A 19,255-nucleotide genomic window follows, 5' to 3' on the forward strand; every position below is an offset into this window, starting at 1 on the left:
GGGGGGAGGGATAGCTCAGTGGTTTGTGCATTGGCCTGCTAAACTCAGGGTTGTGAGTTCAATCCTTGAGGGGGCCATTTAGGGATCTGGGGCAAAAATTGGGGATTGGTCCTGCTTTGAGCAGGGGGTTGGACTAGATCTCCTGAGGTCCCTTCCAACCCTGATATTCTATGACTGACATTTACTAAGGAAGCGAGCTTAGTTTACAGCCTTCATGGAGAAGTTTATAAATCACAAAAAATGGGAGCAGGGGAAGAGAATTTCGATGGGAAATTTATTTTAAAATATCTTGATGGCACGAGAAGTCAAGTGGTGCCTATAAGCTCCAGTGAAGTTATGCAGCCCCATGTTCTTATGTAAACTGTTTCTGTGAGAGAAGGCTGAAGGAATGGAAGAGAAGGTGCTTTTTACATTTCCTCCTAGCTGAACTTTAGCTACACACAGAGAGACACTTGCTTAGGGGCTACTGTGACTAGTGAGGGCCCAAATCCTGTGACATCAGTGAGAACAAGACTAGGCTGTATATAGAATAAACAGTGGCTTTCAAGCTTTTTTCATTTGCAGACCCCTAAAATATTTCAACTGGAGGTACAGACCCCTTTGGAAATCTTAGATATAGTCTACGGACCCCCATTGCTCCACGGACCACAGGTTGAAAACTACTGGGCTAGAGACTGACAGTATAATACGGGTTTTTGACTTTTTCCTCCCCCTCCACAAACTTTGATTTGCCCGAGTCATTGACATCAATATTTCACTTGTGGCTGATCACACTAAAATCTGATTATTATTTTTTTTTTTTTTTACTGTGTGGCTCTTCCCCAGAATGGTAATTCGCTGCATCATTCTGCCCCATAGGAGATCTGGTGTTGCTGCTACTTGAGTTGCTCTGCTCTGAGCCCAGAGGTGGTGGGTAATTGTCTGTAGCCAGGTCAGGTGCTGCCCATTCAGCCCTCCCAGGGAATGCAGGAGGCCATATGAGAATGCAGCGTTCCAACCAGGAAGTGACAGAGAAACCTCAGTCTGAAGAACACATGGTAAGACAAGTGGCTGATTGCTGAAGGGACCCTGCATTGGTGCATGAGACTCTGGTCTTTATGCCATCTTCATCTGACCGTTGCCATTTGCCTTTGCCACTATGCAGCCTGCTTGCTGAATGCAGGCCCTAGAATTGGCTGCTGAGTTACTGTCTCAGCTGATCCCTTAGCTTTTAGAAGCTGGGGCGAAGGAAATGGATTTCAGAGTAATCCCTCCTCCATGACCACTTTACCTTAGAGCTGCTCAGGCAAGAGGAGGGTTCTCTGGGAGGCACCAGACTTGCCAAGAGCCCAGCATTTGTGGTTTCTTCTCTCTGACAAGGGCTGGTAGCTGAAAGCAGAGCAGATAGCTACTTGTTTTCTCCTCCACTCAGAGATTAGCAATGCTATTGGCTCCTGCAAGGGCATCGACCTGAGGACCCTGAATTCGGGTCTTATGAGGAGAACATAATGCCCAAAGGTCTGTACAAGAATCAGGGCCTAGGTGTGCTGAAGCAGCCCCTGCTCCAGAGACTCTGTCACCATCTTCAATTCGTTTGTACCAAGTGAGTGTGCCAAGCAATAGGAAGGATGCTGGGAAGACAGCGGGATGATCACACAATTATGCAGGCTGGGGATGGGCACAGTGTTAGGTACCAGATCACTGACCGCTTTTAAAAAAAAATGATCTTTCTGGAAAGTCCTCATTGACTCAGCTCCTGTGTCAAACAAGTGACTGTGACAGCTTATGATTTTTATAATGTTTGATTCCCCTCGTCTTTATAGTCTGTCCCCAACCACTCCTCTACCTGCTGTCAGGGGACGATACTTGCAGGAGACAGAGGGCAAAAACCCCACTGATTGGCTGTAGGGCATATGATCTGAAGTGTCGGGCAGGGAAGATGCCACCAGAGCGTGTTGGTTACCTCCCTGTTCTAACCGCTCAGAGTCTGGGGCTGCTAGAAATGGAGGGCTTTTGGGATAAATGTGTCCCCAAAGTCCTAGCCTCTGTAGGGAGTACAGGGCAAGGGGATTCAGCTATCCCCCTTGTACTGCTGAGTCTTAGAGGAAAGGGTTTGAGGGCAAGGATTGCCTTGTGGTTGAAGTACTGGCCGGGAATGGAAATTCCTGGCTGCACCAGGGACTCCTGTGTAACCTCATGCAAGTCTGTTAAGTTCTGTGTCTCAGCCCAGGGGTAATCCTGCTGACCTGCTGCCCAGGGCCTCATGCGGCTCCACTCCAGAGGTTTGTGAAATGGGTTGAGTTGAGTTGGCAACACTCCAGAAAGGAGGAGGAGGATAGCCTCTGACCAATTGTAAAAGTGGGGAAGGATCTGCATCTCCATTGGTACAGCCAGGGAAACTGAGCCACAGAGGGGGAGGTAATGGCCTGTTTCTTGGTGGTGCTGAAATCCCTGCAGCTTCCGTTGAGTGGGACAAGGGATAGCTCATTGCCTCGGAGACACGGAATGGGAGTGGCTTGCCCAAAGATCACATGGAACCAGCGGCAGAGGTAGGAACAGAACCCAGGTCTCCTGACTCCCAGCCCAGTGCCCTCGCCACATGGTGCCCCCTGCTGTTCGTTTGTTTTCTCTTCAGCTATAACTGCAGTTCCTGTGCTGAGTTCAGGGGGTTGTGTGGGAGGAGGGGAAAGGGAGGATTTTGAGAGCCTCTCTCTGCTGACCTGATGTGAAATCAAGCAAACGACCAGACTCTGGAGTAAGGGCTTGGGCTTGCAACCCTGACTCACGTGAGTCAGCCTTACTCATTCCAGGAGCCCTCCTGAATTCAGTGGGACTACTCACGTGAGAAGGGACTACTCGCATGGGTAGAATTGGAAAATTGGCATCCAGAACAAGTTATCAATCAATGAACAGGGAGTTTGGGCCACAGGTGCTGAATTGGGGCCCCTCTCTAGTTCTGTGTTCCTCCAAGGTCATTAGTTACCCCCCTCGCCCTTTGGTTCAGTGCTGTAGGAATTCTGTATGTTGTAAAGAAACAGAGTGGGGGGGGCACAAGAGCTGCCTTAAAACAAGGGGTTCCCTTTCCTTTATACCAGTGCATGCACTATCCATGCATCTCTGTCTTAATCATTGCTCTGCTTAACAGGAAGGAATGTGTGATCCCTGCAGCACTGCACAGCTTTGACCATAAGTGTTTGTGGGGTGGGTGGGGTGGGCTGGGGTGAATATACTTAACCGCTGTCATAGTATTAACCAGGAGGACTATTTTGTCTTCCCTCCACAGCCTGGAAGTGTCTCCTAAGGTAGAAACCAGCTCAGATGCACCTTCTCACTTTTCCCCTTGTTCCCCTGTCCAGTGTCCTCCTGCTGGTATAGTCCATCCTTCTTGCATGCTAAGCACTAACCTTTTATCTGCTACTGAAGAAAGCCAGTTTGGATGCCTGTCCCCTACCAATCCATTCCTCCACTCCCTGCACAGCAACCCTTTCTTTGAGGACCTCCTTGCTGACCAGGTACTAAACTCTCCTTCCCCTACTCACTTTCTCTCTAGTTTCCAGTCTGGGTCGCATGCTACCAAAGAGGTCGTTGGGCACGTTTATTCCTCTGAGGATTACAGTCCCTCTGCCTCCCTAGGACTTCACAAACCACAGCAGGAGTCTTCAATCCAAAGCGCTGGAGCCCCTATTCCAGAAGCCACTCCCACATCCCAAGAACTCAGCCCTCCTCGAGAACAGACTCCTGCTACTCCTCCCGTCTCTGACTGGGATGACACCTTTGATGCCTTTGCGACAAGTAGACTCAAACCAGAAATTCGGGAGGAAAGCCTTTTGGATTCTGTAGTTATGGAGGGCCTGGCCTACGTCGATGATCCAAGTCCAACAGGAAGCCCAGCTGAACTGGTTCATGAAAACCAGACTGAGAAAGCTAAGGCTGAGCCACAAGGTGCTGATGAAGTGTCTCTAGGTCCAGGGTCCTGGGCAGATGTCGCAATCTTAAAAGAAATGGAGGCAAACGTACTGAAAACAGCACAGGAAGTTAACCTGAGAGAAGATGGTGTGTTGGGTCATTTGGGCTCTCTGTTGGAGAGTGAGAGAACTAGCACCTCTCAAGCCTGGTCTGCATTGGGAGCTTTGGGGAAGGAGGAGGATGCAGCAGCATTGACTACTCAAAATAGTGCCAGAGAGAAATGGGACAGCGAAATGGTGCACGTAGAAAAACTGACTGTAGCATACAATGAGGAGGAGCCCAATAGTGCAGGGGAAGATGAATGGACAACCACGGCCACAGAAACAATTGGCGGTCCATGGGAAAGCGACCAAATGGTCACTGAGAAGGAACACGAGATTCAGGAGAGCATGTTCAGGCCATGTTCCGATGAGGGCATCTTCGAAGAGGAAAGCAGCCCTGTGAGTGCCCCAGGCCTATTGACCAAAAGCAACTTAGTCTTGGAGAAACCCAGTGAGGCACTTCCTCAGAATAACGCTGCCCTATCGCTGTTGGTGTCAAAAGTGGAAGCGGCGGAGAAGCCATCAGCTGTAGTCGACATCGGTGATGGTCAGGATTCTAGTAACACAGAGGGGATGATTGATATAAAGCCACCAGAAGGTGGGCTTCAGACTAGTGCACAGCTGGAGGCAGATGAAGCCAGCATGAAACTAGGCTCTGACTTTCACGAGAGACACATTTCCTCCACCGTATGGACTGAGACCCCAGAGAGGGAGGAGGAGAGCAGTGGGGCAGCTGGTTTGGAGATAACCATGGGGGCACCACCGCCAAAGCCTCCGAGATGGTTCACACCCTGGGATTTCAGAGAGGAAGATGATGAGGCCAATTTGGACACACACATGAGCCAGCAAGGCAACGAATATCAGTGTGAAAATGAGGAGGGCCCAAAGGTTGCAGTTCAGCCGCAATATACCCATGTAAGCCGAGAGAATGTTTCCCCCGTGGCTCCCAGCCCACCTGTGTTGGGAGCAGCGATAATTGAAGCAAAAGCAAGGCGAGTCCCTTCGGTTGCTGGAGATGTTGATTCTGCCACAGAGGACTGGGTGGCTAATTTGAAGGCAAGAGCTAATGAGTTCACAAAACGGGACACCTCTTCTGGGGAAAACCTGCTAGAGATAAATGAGGAGACTGGGGCTGAGCAGTTCAAGACTTGCCCTTCGAAATTCTCACTAGACAGATTAGGCCTGTCAGATGCTGAAGAAGACTCAAACAAATTGGAAATGGTAAAGCCAGGTTTCCCCCCCCAGTCACAACAGCTCACCGAGCGACACTCCGGCGCCAGGTGGGGCTTGTCGGAGACCGCACCGGCGTTCCCAGAGAGGAACGAAATACTCCCTGAGCAGCTGATTCCTTCAAAGCCCGATATTCCCAGAGATCCAGAATCCAGCCAATCGGTGCTGTTCTGCACAGCTGTGGAGGAGCAGCGGCCCGCTACGCACTACCCAAGCCCCAGCCCAGCTGACCAGCTTGAAAGGTTAGCTCTTCAAGAGCATCCCTCGCAGCCAAGGCCTACATCGGGGAAGGGAGATAACCAGGGACATCTTGGCAAAGCACCAGCCCAGCCAGCTGAATGGGAGCCTCAAACCCCAGAAGCGTTAGAGAGCCCGACCTGCGGGTCAGAGCAGGGTAGCTATTCAGCTGACAGGCCCAAGCCATTGTCGAGTCAGCGGCTTAGCTGGTCAGCGGATCAAGTGACAGACTTCAAAAAGGCTGAATTCTGGAGGCCAGTTAGTGGGGAGGAGAGCAGAGAGCAGGCTGACACTTCAACCCTGGGCAACCCTTTCACCCCCAGAGTCAGCCCCTCGTCCCCAAACAATCCCTTTGTGGAAAAGCCATCAGATGTGCTCCCGATTCAGGCCACGTCACCCAAAATTCCTGGTCAGGGAGGCTTAAACTTCAAAGACCTTCATGAGGAAGCTGCTCCCCATGGCTTCCAGCCCGCTAACCTCCCTGAGGACCAGCTAGTTGAGCTTCCTTTCTTGCATGGCAACCAGCCCTTGGCCTTCTCCACACCTTCCCTTGTGGCTGCGACTAACCCCCAGCAATTCAATTTCCCTTCCCCCATCGTGTGCCCTACAACTAGTGGGGTGCCTGCGGTGACCAGCTGGGCAGCAGCTCAGTCCTCCTGCCCTTTGCTGCAGACCGGTGGCATGAAAGTCTCAACGCTCACGGTTTTGCCCAAGGAGACACAGCCAGCTGAGAAGCCCTCTTTCCATCAGACAAGCAGGTGAGCACTCCGGGGAAGGCGAAGGGTGTGTCCTCGAGGGAAAATAGCCCCCTTCCTCCCTTCCACTGTTGGGCCTTTACGTAGCACCTGCAGATAGAACGTCTGTTAGCCAAAGTTGTCAAGTAATTCATGCAGCAAAGGAAACTGCCTCAGCCTGCCTTTGTTCTCCTGCCCCATCCCCCAGATCTTTACCCACTTCCAAAGTGAAGCGTGCTAATTCCATTTTCAAATAAAACCCTGTAGGCCCCTGAGAATTGCATTGGATTGGCTTAAATCCTTAGCTCTATCGGACCGGAATTCTCCACGGCCGTCCTGTGCTTGCTGAGAGCTAGTGGTGCAAACGTTCCCCAGATTTGCCTCAGCTGAAAATTGAGCCCCCACAGAACCGTGAAGGCTGTTGGCGCTCAATGTATTGCACTAGCTTCAGCTCCCCACAAACTTTCCCTTCCCCACCATTCACTGCTCTTGCAAAATACATACCTTTGTATATGTGTCCGGCAAGGGGGAGTCCCCAAACTTCTGCCCATTAACGCTCTCATGAAACGCTTCATGGCATGTTGGCAGCTGTTTCTTCCTCCATTCATTCAGCTTTTGGTTTCTTTTTTTTTGTAAAGGCCTTCAGGTACTAAAATTCTCTTCTCTCCATAGTTAAAGCATAACTGGAGCTGAGACCAGCCTCCTTTGAGGAATCCTGGTGGTAGACAGGCAAACAGAATTTGGCCCTGAAATATTTGGGGGTGTGGGGAGTATCGAGGGAAGGCTAGTCCAGTCCTAACCACTGGTCAGATTTTTGTAACTTGTAGAAACCGAGGGAGATTCTGGAGATGTGTTCTGTAGCTGATCCTGTTTTCCTGGCACACCATTGTGCGGCCTGACTGGGAGAAGAAGGGAATGTTATAGGGATCTGTCTTTACTCATCGCATGTCAAGGACCAAATTCTGCTCCCAGGTTTGAGGTGACTATTGATTTCAGGGGGAACTGTGAGGACCTATCTGAGAGCTGTCTTAGACCCTGATGGATCATCTTATTTCTGCTACACCTGGGAAAACATAGTTCTAAGGGGCTGGTAGGGATTTCAACAGTCAGAGAATCTTTTTCCAGCTCATGATGGGGTGCAGTAGAATTCCCTTTTCCTTTTAGGCCCTATACTGTAGTCCTTTCACATGCAAAGCTCTCCTTGACTTCAATGGGAGTTCTGCATGCTAAATGACCTCAGGATCGGTCCATTATTTTTCCATTTAATGGCTCCACGTTGGCCAGAGCCTTGGATCGTGCTGTCTTTAACTGAATTATTCATCCTCTAACAGGTAACCTGGCTCAAACCTGCAGGTAAAAAAATCATTGTGTATAGATAAGTACTACTGTGCTCATGGAAAGAGATGCATCCTGCAAATGCAAAGAGGGTAATGCCAGGTAACGGGCAGCGTGTGGTCCCATCAGACTTTGTGTGCGACACACACCAATTTGTTAGTTGCCATCTTCAATCTGACTGTATAGACAGTCCAGGGCAGGTCTCATCTGTGGGAAGAAGGATGGGTTTCTGGTCGAGGCTCAGGACTGGGATCCGGGAGATCTGGATTCTGTTCTCATCTCTACCACCGATTCCTTCAATAGTATGAAATTGGGCAAGTGACTTAACCTCCAGATTCTTCAGTTTCTCCATCTATAAAATGGGGATACTTGCCTCATGGGGCTGCTGTGAGGCATAACTCATTAATATTTGTAAAGTTCTTTGAGCTCCCCAGGTGAATGATGTTCATGGACTCATAGATATTAAGGTCAGAAGGGACCATTATGATCATCTCGTCTGACCTCCTGCACAATGCAGGCCACAGAATCTCACCCACCCACTTCTGCAATAAACCTCTCACCTATGTCTGAGCTATTGAAGTCCTCAAATCATGGTTTAAAGACTTCAAGGTGCAGAGAATCGTCCAGCAAGTGACCTGTGCCCCATGCTACAGAGGAAGGTGAACAACCTCCAGGGCCTCTTCCAATCTGCTCTGGAGGAAAATTCCTTCCCTACCCCAAATATGGCGATCAGCTGAACCCTGAGCATGTAGGCAAGATTCACCAGCCAGATACCCAGGAAAGAATTCTCTGTAGTAACTCAAATCCCACCCCATCTAACATCCCATCACAGGCCATTGGGCCTATTTAATATGAATATTTAAAGATCAATTAATTGCCAAAATCATGTTATCCCATCATACCATCTCCTCCATAAATTTATCGAGTTTAATCTTGAAGCCAGAGAGGTCTTTTGCCCCCACTGTTTCCCTTGGAAGGCTATTCCGGAACTTCACTCCTCTGATGTTTAGAAACCTTTGTCTAATTTCAAGTCTAAACTTCCTGATGGCCAGTTTATATCCATTTGTTCTTGTGTCCATATTGGTACTGAGCTTAAGTAATTCCTCTCCCTCTCCGGTATTTATCCCTCTGATATATTTATAGAAAGCAATCATATCTCCCCATAACCTTCTTTTGGTTAGGCTAAACAAGCCAAGCTCCTTGAGTCTCCTTTCATAAGACAGGTTTTCCATTCCTCGGATCATCCTAGTAGCCCGTCTCTGTGCCTGTTCAAGTTTGAATTCATCCTTCTTAAACATAGGAGACCAGAATTGCACACAGTATTCCAGATGAGGTCTCACCAGTGCCTTGTATAACAGTACTAACACCTCCTTATCTCTACTGGAAATACCTCGCCTGATGCATCCCAAGACTGCATTAGCTTTTTTCACGGCCATATCACATTGGCGGCTCATAGTCATCCTGTGGTCAACCAATACTCCAAGGTCCTTCTCCTCCTCCGTTATTTCTAATTGATGCGTTCCCAGCTTATAACTAAAATTCTTGTTATTAATCCCTAAATGCATGATCTTACACTTCTCACTATTAAATTTCATCCTATTACTATTACTCCAGTTTACAAGGTCATCCAGATCCTCTTGGATGATATCCTGGTCCTTTTCTAAATTGGCAATACCTCCCAGCTTTGTATCATCTGCAGACTTTATTAGCACACTCCTACTTTTTGTGCCGAAGTCAGTAATATAATGATTAAATAAGATTGGTCCCAAAATCAATCCCTGAGGAACTCCACTGGTAACCTCCCTCCAGTCTGATACTTCACCTTTCAGTATGACCTGCTGTAGTCTCTCTGTTTTAACCAATTCCTTATCCACCTTTCAATTTTCATATTGATCCCCATCTTTTCCAATTTAACTAATAATTCCCCATGTGGCACGGTATCAAATGCCTTACTGAAATCTAGGTAAATTAGATCCACTGCGTTTCCTTTGTTTAAAAAACCTATTACTTTCTCAAAGAAGGAGATCAGGTTGGTTTGGCACGATCTACCTTTTGTAAAACCATGTTGTATTTTGTCCCATTTACCATTGACTTCAATGTCCTTAACTACTTCAGAATTTTTTCCAAGACCTTGCATGCTACAGATGTCAAACTAGCAGGCCTGTAGTTACCTGGATCACTTTTTTTTAACCTTTCTTAAAAATAGGAACTATGTTAGCAATTCTCCAGTCATATGGTACAACCCCTGAGTTTACAGATTCATTAAAAAATTCTTGCTAATGCGCTTGCAATTTCATGTGCCAATTTCTTTAATATTCTTGGATGAAGGTTATCTGGGCCCCTCAATTTAGTCCCATTAAGCTATTCGAGTTTCGCTTCTACCTCAGATATGGTAATATCTACCTCCATATCCTCATTCCCATTTGTCATGCTACCATTATCCCTAAGATCCTCATTTAGCCTTATTAAAGACTGAGGCAAAGTATTTGTTTAGATATTGGGCCATGCGTAGATTATCCTTAACCTCCACTCCATCCTCAGTGTTAAGCGGTCGCACTTCTTCTTTCTTTGTTTTCTTCTTATTTATATGGCTATAGAACCTTTTACTGTTGGTTTTAATTCCCTTTGCAAGGTCCATCTCTACTTGACTTTTAGCCTTTCTCACTTTATCCCTACATGTTCTGACCTCAATAAGGTAGCTTTCCTTGCTGATCCCTCCTATCTTCCACTCCCTGTATGCTTTCTGCTTTTTCTTCATCACCTCTCTGAGATGCTTGCTTCTCCAGCTTGGTCTACAACTCCTGCCTATGAATTTTTTCCCCTTTATCAGGATGCAGGCTTCTGACAGCTTCTGCAGCTTTGACTTGAAGTAATCCCAGGCCTCCTCTGCCTTTAGTTCCATAAATTCTTCAGTCCAATCCATTTCCCTAACTAATTTCCTTAATTTTTGAAAGTCAGCCCTTTTGAAATAAAAAACCCTAGTTGCAGATTTATTTGTTTATCCTTCCGGTCAGTTTGAACTGAATTAGCTCATGATCACTTGAACCAAGGTTGTCCCCTACAACCATCTCTTCTCACTGCTTACCAAAACCAAATCTAAAATGGCATCCCCTCTTGTCAGTTCAGCAACTACTTGATGAAGGAATCCATCAGCTATTGCATTTAGGAAAATCTGAGCCCTATTATTATTACTAGCACTCATTCTCCAGTCTGTATCTGGGAAGTTAGTCTCCCATGATCACACAATTTCCATTAGTATTTACTTCATTAAAAATATTAAAGAGAGCTCTATCCATATCCAAATTAGATCCCGGCGGTCTATAGCACACCCCAAGTACTATTCCAGGGGAGGCTCTAGTAGTTTTCTTCCCCAATGTAATTTTTGCCTAGACGGACTCTGTCTTATCCATTCCATCGCTTCTTATTTCTTTACATTCTACCTCATCCTTGATATTCAATGCTACTCCACCACCTTTATCTTTATTTCTGTCTTTCCTAAACAGCACATACCCTTCAATAGCTGTAGTGCAGTCATGATTACTATTCTACCAGTTTCTGTTATCCCTATAATATCTGGTTTCACTTCCTGCACAAGTAGCTCTAGTTCCTCCATTTTGTTACCTAGGCTCCTCGCATTAGTATACAAAGATCTTAATTTTTGCTGTTTGGTCTCACTCACATTCTTTACTTGATTAGGCACGGACAGTCTACCGCCAGTATGACCTATTAGATTGGTATCTACACTGCCCTTCCTCCTTATGTCCATTCTCCTACCCATGGCTGTATCCTTTCATACTTTTTCTTCCCTCTCAATGCTAAAATCCAGCATGGAGATTACCTGGACATCTCCCACAAATTCCTAGTTTAAAGCTCTCTTAATCAGTTGTGTCAGCCTCCATCCTAGAAGTCTATTTCCTTCCCTACTCAGATGAAGTTCATCCTGAGAGAACTCTCCTCTGTTCATGAATGCCTCCCAGTGGCCATACATCCCAAACCCTCCTTATAGCACCACTGCCTGAGCCATCTGTTGATAGTCGTAATCTTGTCACACTTTTGTTGCCCTTCTCTAGGAACAGGCAGAATCCCACTGAAGATCACCTGAGCCTCCATTTCCTTGAGCATCTTCCCCAGCCTGGCATATCAAGGGAGACTATGTTCCAGTGAGAATCTACCAGTATCATTTGTTCCCACATGAAGGACAATCAGTGGATTCTTTCCCGCTTCCTTTAGGATCCTTTTCAACCTCAGGTCCACATCCTGTATCTTTGCACCTGGCAGACAGCACACCCTTCTATTATCTGGATCAGCTCTGGTTACAGGCCTGTCTGTTCTTCTTAGTAAGGAGTCCCTGATCACGTAGACCTGCCTTTTCCTGGTGACAGTGCGATTCTCCGGTCTGTCCCCTGTTCCCTCTGGCTGCAAGTTCTTTCCATTCCTATTCTCCCTTGTAATCCTCTTCAACCCATCCTGTATCCTCCTGGGGCTCACATTTGGTTTAGTTTCCATTGACTCTTCTTCTTTTCCTATAGGACTAGCCGCTCTTCTCTTCTTCCTTGCCCTTCCACCTTCAGTGACCACCTGCTGAGCCCCTTCTTCATTTTCCAACTCTACAAACCTGTTCTTGAGCTCTATTTCTCCTTCACTAGCCCGTCTTTTCCTCTGCCTGGTTCTCTTAGTCACATGCTTCCATTGTCCGTTTTCTTCACCCAGCAGTCTCCCCTCAGAATTCTTCAGTCCTGCTTCCATCAGCAAGTCTGAGCTTTTCCCTTCAGACTGCCTCATGTCTTTGCTTCATAATCTGCTCGAACCCCCTTTGAAACTCAACCAGACTTTCTATCTGCATCTCCAATCCTAGGATCTTCTCTTCCATCATCACTTCATGCAGACAAAACGCTTTCCAGGTACCCCCTCCAGGATCATGTACATACCGCAACTTCCACATCCAATCATCTTCATTGTGTCTTTCACTACAAGGGTCACTCCCACTGCTCCCTCTGTATCTGTCATCGCCTTCCCACCTAAATCCTGTTCATCTTCTCCTCCAACAGAACTCCCACTCAAACTCCCCTGTTTACAGCTCTGTTTGCTGGCTCCTCTTCTCTGTCTGATGTTGTAGAAGGACACACGACGTGACGAAGGAGGATCTTCAAATCTAGAGCAGGAGCGAAAGATTTATTTGAGAAACAAGTGACCCGTCCAGCAGATAGAGAAATGTAGTGCTGGGGTCTGGGGCGGCTGTTCCGGGGAAGGCTGACTGTGGAGGGAGGGGGGCTGGAAATCATTGAGGAGGGCCTGGCTCTGGAGGAAAGAGAACTTTTCGCCAGGTTTTGTTCTTGGGCTGTGTGGCGACTTGTGTACAGCCCCACGGATAGACAGAGCGGGTCTCAGCCAGTCACAGCTGGAGTGGTGTCAGTCGGAATGGGAGACACACATTTGGCTTAGGTTTGTAACTTCCACCCTCCGGGCTCTTCTGCGTCGGAGAGCGTAGGGGGTGGAGCGGGCGGGAGGGGGTGATCGAAGCCTCCTGGAGGTTCTGCTCACACGCCAGTTTGGAAGGGCGAATCGAAGATGGAGTCAGAAAATTCTGAGGAGAGCTCTGCTGAGCTCGCCTATCTGAGGCCCGTTCTGTCACCGTCCCTGCAGCCGGGGAGGGCTCTTGTTGTAAAACCAGTGTGGTTGGGGTGAGGCAGGACGTGGGGACGCTCATGCAGTGCATGCCGGAGAGGCCACTTGTGCAGCGACTCCCTGCTCCTCTGCTCAGCGAGGGCTTGGAGCTGGAGGCAGTGGATGTCCAACTGGAATGCATCCATAGGCCATGCCCTGCTGTCGAGTAGGCGCATGGGAGGCGTGGAGGTGGGGTTGCAGCCATGGAACATGTCCGCTGCCATGGAAGGAAAACGTTCCTACCACCCCCACCTCTTGCCCCTGGAGAAACTCCCTCGTTCGCAGCAGCTTGATTTCGGTGAGATGCTGAGTAAGTATGTGTGGGACTATTGTACTGTGTGGCACAAGCATGGGCAGGAAGGGGGACTGGAGAACACTCCTCGGCAGACTTCCCCAACTACTTTCCAATAGTCTAGAGTGCCAGGAGCAGGACTCCTGCACCTTCCCCTTCCTCACCATAATGACAGCGATTCCAGCACTCAGTGTTTTGCTTGCCAGGTGGAGGTGGTTGGTGGTGATGGGTCACAGTAGCAATGCTAGAGCTGTCACTCTCTGCTTTAATATTCCACCTACGCAAACAGAAACAGATGCAAACCGGACAGATGGACAGCTGGTGAAGAGGGAATAAGCACTTTGGTATCTGCCCCTACTGCTTCCAGGTCAGTTCACGCAAGGAAAACCAAGCTGGTGCAGGAGAAGATCTTCTGCCCAGAACACAGTGGGATGTTTTATGTTAGCTGTTCATGGTGGCTGCAACAGACCCAGGCCTGGTTTCATATAGGTTCAGAGATTTTAAAATATTGTTAGCTAATCTGACCTCCTGCGTAACACAGGCCATAAAATTTCAGCCAGTAACTCTTGCATATAGACTGTCTCATGACAGAACCAGTCTGATCTGCAACTTACTAACTTGTAGGCAAAAATGTCCTACTCTGGATTTAATTTTCAGCAGCTGCTTAAGTCCATCTTTCCTCCATTACTGATCTAATTGCCTGTAAATTTGAGGTTTATATGAATTTGCCTAAAAGTTTGCACCCTAGATCTTAAACTCCAGAGCTAATTTTACGCTCCCATAAAGCACTGCTCATGGAACTGAGTCAGAAAATAGCTTCTCCTATGTCATTGCAGGTCAGCTGCACCCACAGTTCAGAAAACTCACATGGGGAGTGGCGTTTCTCACAATACCTTTGATCTATCCACTCCTTGGAGTGGCAGAATATTGCTGAAAGGGAACCTAATTGGTGACGCCAGCAGATTGTGAGGCTAGAGCTGAGTGTTATTTAGGATTAACTGCCCAACAATGTTGTTAATGCAGAATTAAGATTCCCCAGCACTACTTTGTGTCTCACCAGAACATGGAGGGTGGCTAAACTTAAACCTCTGAAAACCAGGAAATACACATGGTCTCCCCTGCAATGCCGCAACCGTAGCTCTGTCCCTTGCAGCTGGCAGCACCATGGGAACCACATTAACCATCTGGAAAACAAACTTGTAAGGAGAGTTTCAGTGATCATGCTAAGCATTCTTCTCCACTTCCCTGGTACGTTATACCTTCAAGCGTGTTACAGACTAACAGGAACGATACCTAAGGAATCCATTTGACTTTGGTGTTCATGGCTCCCAGGCCTGTTCTCAGACTCCTCTGGACTTTAAATAGCTATGTTAAAACACCTGGATTTCCAACTAATTGTCTAGAAATACCTGTGGCTGTGACTGCATTGACTTGGCTTCTCACTGACAGCTGCTGCTTTCCCGTAGGAAATCTCTCCTGACCTGGTATGTGGCCCAGGAAGCATTGCTCAGTAGATGAGGCAGGAGAAGCTGTAGTGAAGATTGACAACTAGGCCATCGCTCTATTATTGTTAATCTTAAACCGCTGTGAAAGTCACGAAAACTGACCCTTTCAGGAGCCTCCAGGTGCTTATCAACTGAAATGTAAGCTCCATGATACCTCTATGATGGAGGTCATTAGGCATTCAGTTTGTCAGGGAAATTGAGGCACAGAGAGGCTGAGAGATTTGTCTGAAATTGCATGATGAGTCAGTAGACAGAGCTGGGATTAGAACTGGAGACTGCTGATGCTAGTCTTGTGCTGTAACCACTAAACCACAGTCTCTCCCTCTTGCTGGTATAACAAATGCCAACAGTGTGGCAGCTGCCACCTTAGAAAGATACGTAGGTTTTAAGGCCAGAAGGGACCATTCTGATCATCTACTCTGATCTGTACTACACAAGCCAGAGAAGCTCAGCCAGTGCTTTCAGTTTGAGCTAGGGTGAATGTTCTAGAAAGACCTCGAGCCTTGACTTAGACTCCAAGTGGTGGAGAACCCACCACCTCCTGAGGTAAGTTGTTCCAATGGTTAATTGCCCTCAGCGCTAAGTATATAAAAGCTCAGTAGTTTAACATACCAGCTGCCTCTTACATGTGCCAAATGTGTCTGCCATTAATCTGCTGTGCTGATCAAATCCAGTGCAACCTTTTAAAAAGTCTTTTGGGACTTCAGAGAGAGGCCTACAAAATGCTGTTTTTCTGTTCCGTTAGTCCCTCACCCACAGTGTGCTGGAGGGAAAGTGCCTTGGGGCCAGCTCCCCAATCTTTTTTGTGTGTCCCCCACCTCCTGGGCCTTGCAAAGCCAGGAGCTGGATACTAATCAGAAGGTAACTTGGTATGGCAAATGCAGCCACTGCTGTCTGTTCAAAGTAGCTCTTTTCCCACAGTCCTGGCTGCAGACACCTCTTCTATTGATGGGGGGATACTGGACAGGAGTGAGGCAATGCTGGAGAAATAAAAATACTTTTGCCAGCTTTTTTGGCGGGGGCAGGGCGGGGGGAAGAATCTCCCAAAATTCCACAGCAGGCGAATGCTATAATGCATCCCCTGCCTAGCAGGAGAACTAAGAAACTGCACGCAGCCTGAGCTGGGGAAGAAATGAACTTTCTTCTGACCATATCTGTGACAACTCTTGATCATCCCTGTGTGGTCCCAGCTTGCATCTAGAGGCTGTCTCTCAGTGAGCTTGGGCCAGAGAAAGTACCTTCAATGTCTAAAATGTTCCTATAGGCGGAGGAGCTGTGTCTTCTGGGGATACTCTTTTCTGCCAATCAGTCCCCATGTGAATCTCTTCCTTTTCCCTTCCATTATGTTGTTCTTTCTTGGGCTGGCTGGGCAGGTATTGTGTGCTCTCAGATGCTAAGTAGGAACCCTTTGACCAGACTGATGCCATGTGAGGGTACCATGGAATTTGGGACCAATTATGTTTAGGCCTGACTGCTCAGCTGTCTTGCCTCACCCTCCTAGCTGGAAGGCTTGCTCAGAGGGGGGCCGTAGTACATGGGACTAAAATCTCCCGCAGTGATCAGTAACCAAATAATGTGGAGCATCCCTGCTGGCCCTCCAACAAGTTGGAATAGGAAGGAAGCTTCCAAAACAGACCAGGTAAGGGCAAAGGATGTTCTTTGTGTTGCATGAAGCTGGAATTCAGGAGTGCAGAGTTTCTGATCTGTCCTCTCTCCATTCACAGTTTTTAGCTAGAGGAAGCTTCATAACTTGTTTGTGTTGTAAATGGCTTTGGGCTGAACCCGAATTAACCTTTTCGAGGCACAAGTTTCAAGCCTGGTATCCCCTGTGCTTAGCTAGAAATTGAGGGGGTACGTGTTTTAGTGGGTAGCGCACAGGCCTGAAAATAAGGAGAGAAGAGGTTGTGGTCCCATTGACCTTGGCCAGTGCCATTCTCTTCTGCGCAGCCATTGTGCCATCTGTAAATGCAGTGTGCTTGCCTGCCTCCCTGGAGTGTTGTGAGAACTGATGCATGGTTGCAGAGCACTTTGAGTTCCTCCAATGGGTTACATAATTTGTTAGCTTGCGTATGCATCAGCTGTGGTTATAATTCTTCGCAGGGTAGCTGCTGTGTGTGTGGAGTAAATCTGCTTCATGGCATTTTGGTTTGTGTTTAGTACTAAATGTCAAGGCACAGATTTCACGTATAACCTGCACATCATCTCCTGTCTTCCCCATTAGGAGCTGGCAGCGCAGTTTGCCTTGGGACACTTCTTTGTCCGTTGTTTTGTGGGGAGCCCACACTTCAGCCCAAAGGACAAACACCGTCTGGCTGCGGCCAGAAATGCACCCTTCTGCCTTGCTTGTGACTGCAGGGGGAGGAGTTGGGCAGCAGCTGGTAGAAAAGCAGTTGCCCTCTCGTCTGTCAGGGAAGGTGCACACAAATGCTGTACTTGCGCCTATGCGGTTTGGGTAATGTATTTTGGTGCAAATTCTGTGGTGCTCTTAGCCACCATGGCAAACTACCAGGAGCCCATCTGGTGCAGTCCTGCTGGCCTGGGTGCATGGGGCCAGGGGATTGTCGGGGAGTGCATGGTGTATCCTCGCTGTAATCCCTAAAGTGGGCAAATCACGCAGTCTTTTCCAGTATACTGCAATATACTGTCTGAAGTACACCAAGACAAACCAGACTTCTAGGGTTAATGGTGTATGTTTACACCAGGGATGGGCAAACTTTTTGGCCCAAGGGACACATCTGGGTATGGAAATTGTAGGGCGGACCATGAATGCTCACAAAATTGGGGGTTGGGGTGCGGGAGGGGGTGAGGGTTAGGGCTGGGGGTGTGGGCTCTGGGGTGGGACCAGAAATGGGGAGTTCAGGGTGCGAGAGGTGGCTCCGGGCTGGGGCAGAGGGGTTCGGAGGGCGGGAGGGGGATCAGGGCAGGGGGCTGGGGCATGAGAGGAGGTCAGGGGTGCAGGCTCCGGATGGTGCTTACCGGAAGCAGCGGCATGTACCCACTGCAGCTCCTACACGGAAGAGTGCCAGTTCCTGGCCAATGGGAACTGTGGGGACGGCGCTTGGGGCAGGGGCAGCGGCAGCGTGCGGAACCCCCTGACTGCCCCTATGCATAGGAGCCGGAGGAGGGGACATGCTGCTGCTTCCAGGAGCCGTGCAGAGCCATGGCATGCATGGAGTGGTGCAAGTCCCCGACGCCGTTTCCCAGCTGGAACTTGAGGGCTGGATTAAAACATCTGAAGGGCCGAATGCGGCCCCTGGGTCGTAGTTTGCCCAGCCCGGTTTACAACCTAAAATAGGGCAGTCATGACTTGGTGGAGTCAGCAGATCTGCAATGTTCTCATAGATGGGGAAATAGCCAATAGGCAGCCTACCGGCTGTGGGTCATGGTGGTACGTAACTCCCCAGCCTGTCAGTCGTGGCTCCAAACGCTATCCTAAGGGGGTGCAGACTTGGTCAACAAGGTCCTCAGCTGGGCAAAGAGCCCTGGGCCTCAGAGCCATGCCTAACTTACCCAAAATGGAGCAGATTGAAACCTGTGTCACTGCTGCCAGACTGCAGGCCCCAGCATACAATGCTGCCATCTTGGTTAGAGCAGCCCACGGAGACGGTGGGTGCCAGCAAGCCGTTGGGCCTGACTCCCTGTATCAGGAAGAATTGCATTCTGGGATTTGTAGTCTCCAGGGGTCCTATCTCTGTCTTAGAACTTTCGGGCTACATTGCTCTGTGGGCCATTCCCTTCCCCCTGCCCAAGAGCAGGGAAACATTCAGTGCGGTGCATGGTGGAGGATGCAGCTGTGTGGAACCCACTGACTGATGTACTGCTACCTTCCCCCACCGGCAGAGAAACCAAAGGGCAGACGTGCTTCCCCGTCCCCCAGCTCTGAGTGGCGCTAACTCTCCGACTTCCTTGCTCCCTTTAGTCCTCATCCAGTGAAGCCCGTAAGTGCTGCCATGGCAGAGGTCTCCGGGGAGAAGAAGCAGCACAAGTCTACCTTGACCACTGCCCTGAGCAGTGGCCTGGAAAAGCTGAAGACTGTCGCCACGAGTAGTGTCCAGCCAGCGACCCCTTCATCGCAGCTGGAGAAAATGGAGTCCAAAAAGCTAAAGGTAGGTTCACCGCCACTGACCTATAGCACATATTCTCCTCCCCTACGGATTTGCGTCTCATATTGGTGTTTAGTTACAGTGATGTTTGAAGGCCTAGAAATACCTAGCAGAGATACCACTGTGTGTGAGAACCCGTTACACCACTGAATCAGCAGAGCTGCAGATA

The 19,255-nt window shown here is 48.6% G+C and overlaps 1 protein-coding gene across 10 annotated transcripts in view; it reads left to right on the forward strand.

Annotated features, from left to right (window-relative positions):
* RAB11FIP5 (RAB11 family interacting protein 5) overlaps positions 1–19,255 on the forward strand; it is a 118,234-nt gene that overhangs the window by 92,612 nt on the left and 6,367 nt on the right. For 2 of the 10 annotated variants that reach the window (XM_043512804.1, XM_043512803.1), the window contains exons 4-5: positions 3,263–6,211; positions 18,903–19,089. In XM_043512804.1, coding sequence (XP_043368739.1) covers positions 3,263–6,211; positions 18,903–19,089 — 3,136 coding nt within the window. Of the gene's footprint in view, positions 1–858; positions 1,038–3,262; positions 6,212–13,767; positions 13,846–18,902; positions 19,090–19,255 lie in introns of those variants that run through there. The other 8 variants (XM_043512805.1, XM_038398523.2, XR_006280652.1 and 5 more) reach the window with 8 other exon arrangements.

The sequence above is a fragment of the Dermochelys coriacea genome, chromosome 4, assembly GCF_009764565.3.
Source record: "Dermochelys coriacea isolate rDerCor1 chromosome 4, rDerCor1.pri.v4, whole genome shotgun sequence".
Classification (NCBI taxonomy): domain Eukaryota; kingdom Metazoa; phylum Chordata; order Testudines; family Dermochelyidae; genus Dermochelys; species Dermochelys coriacea.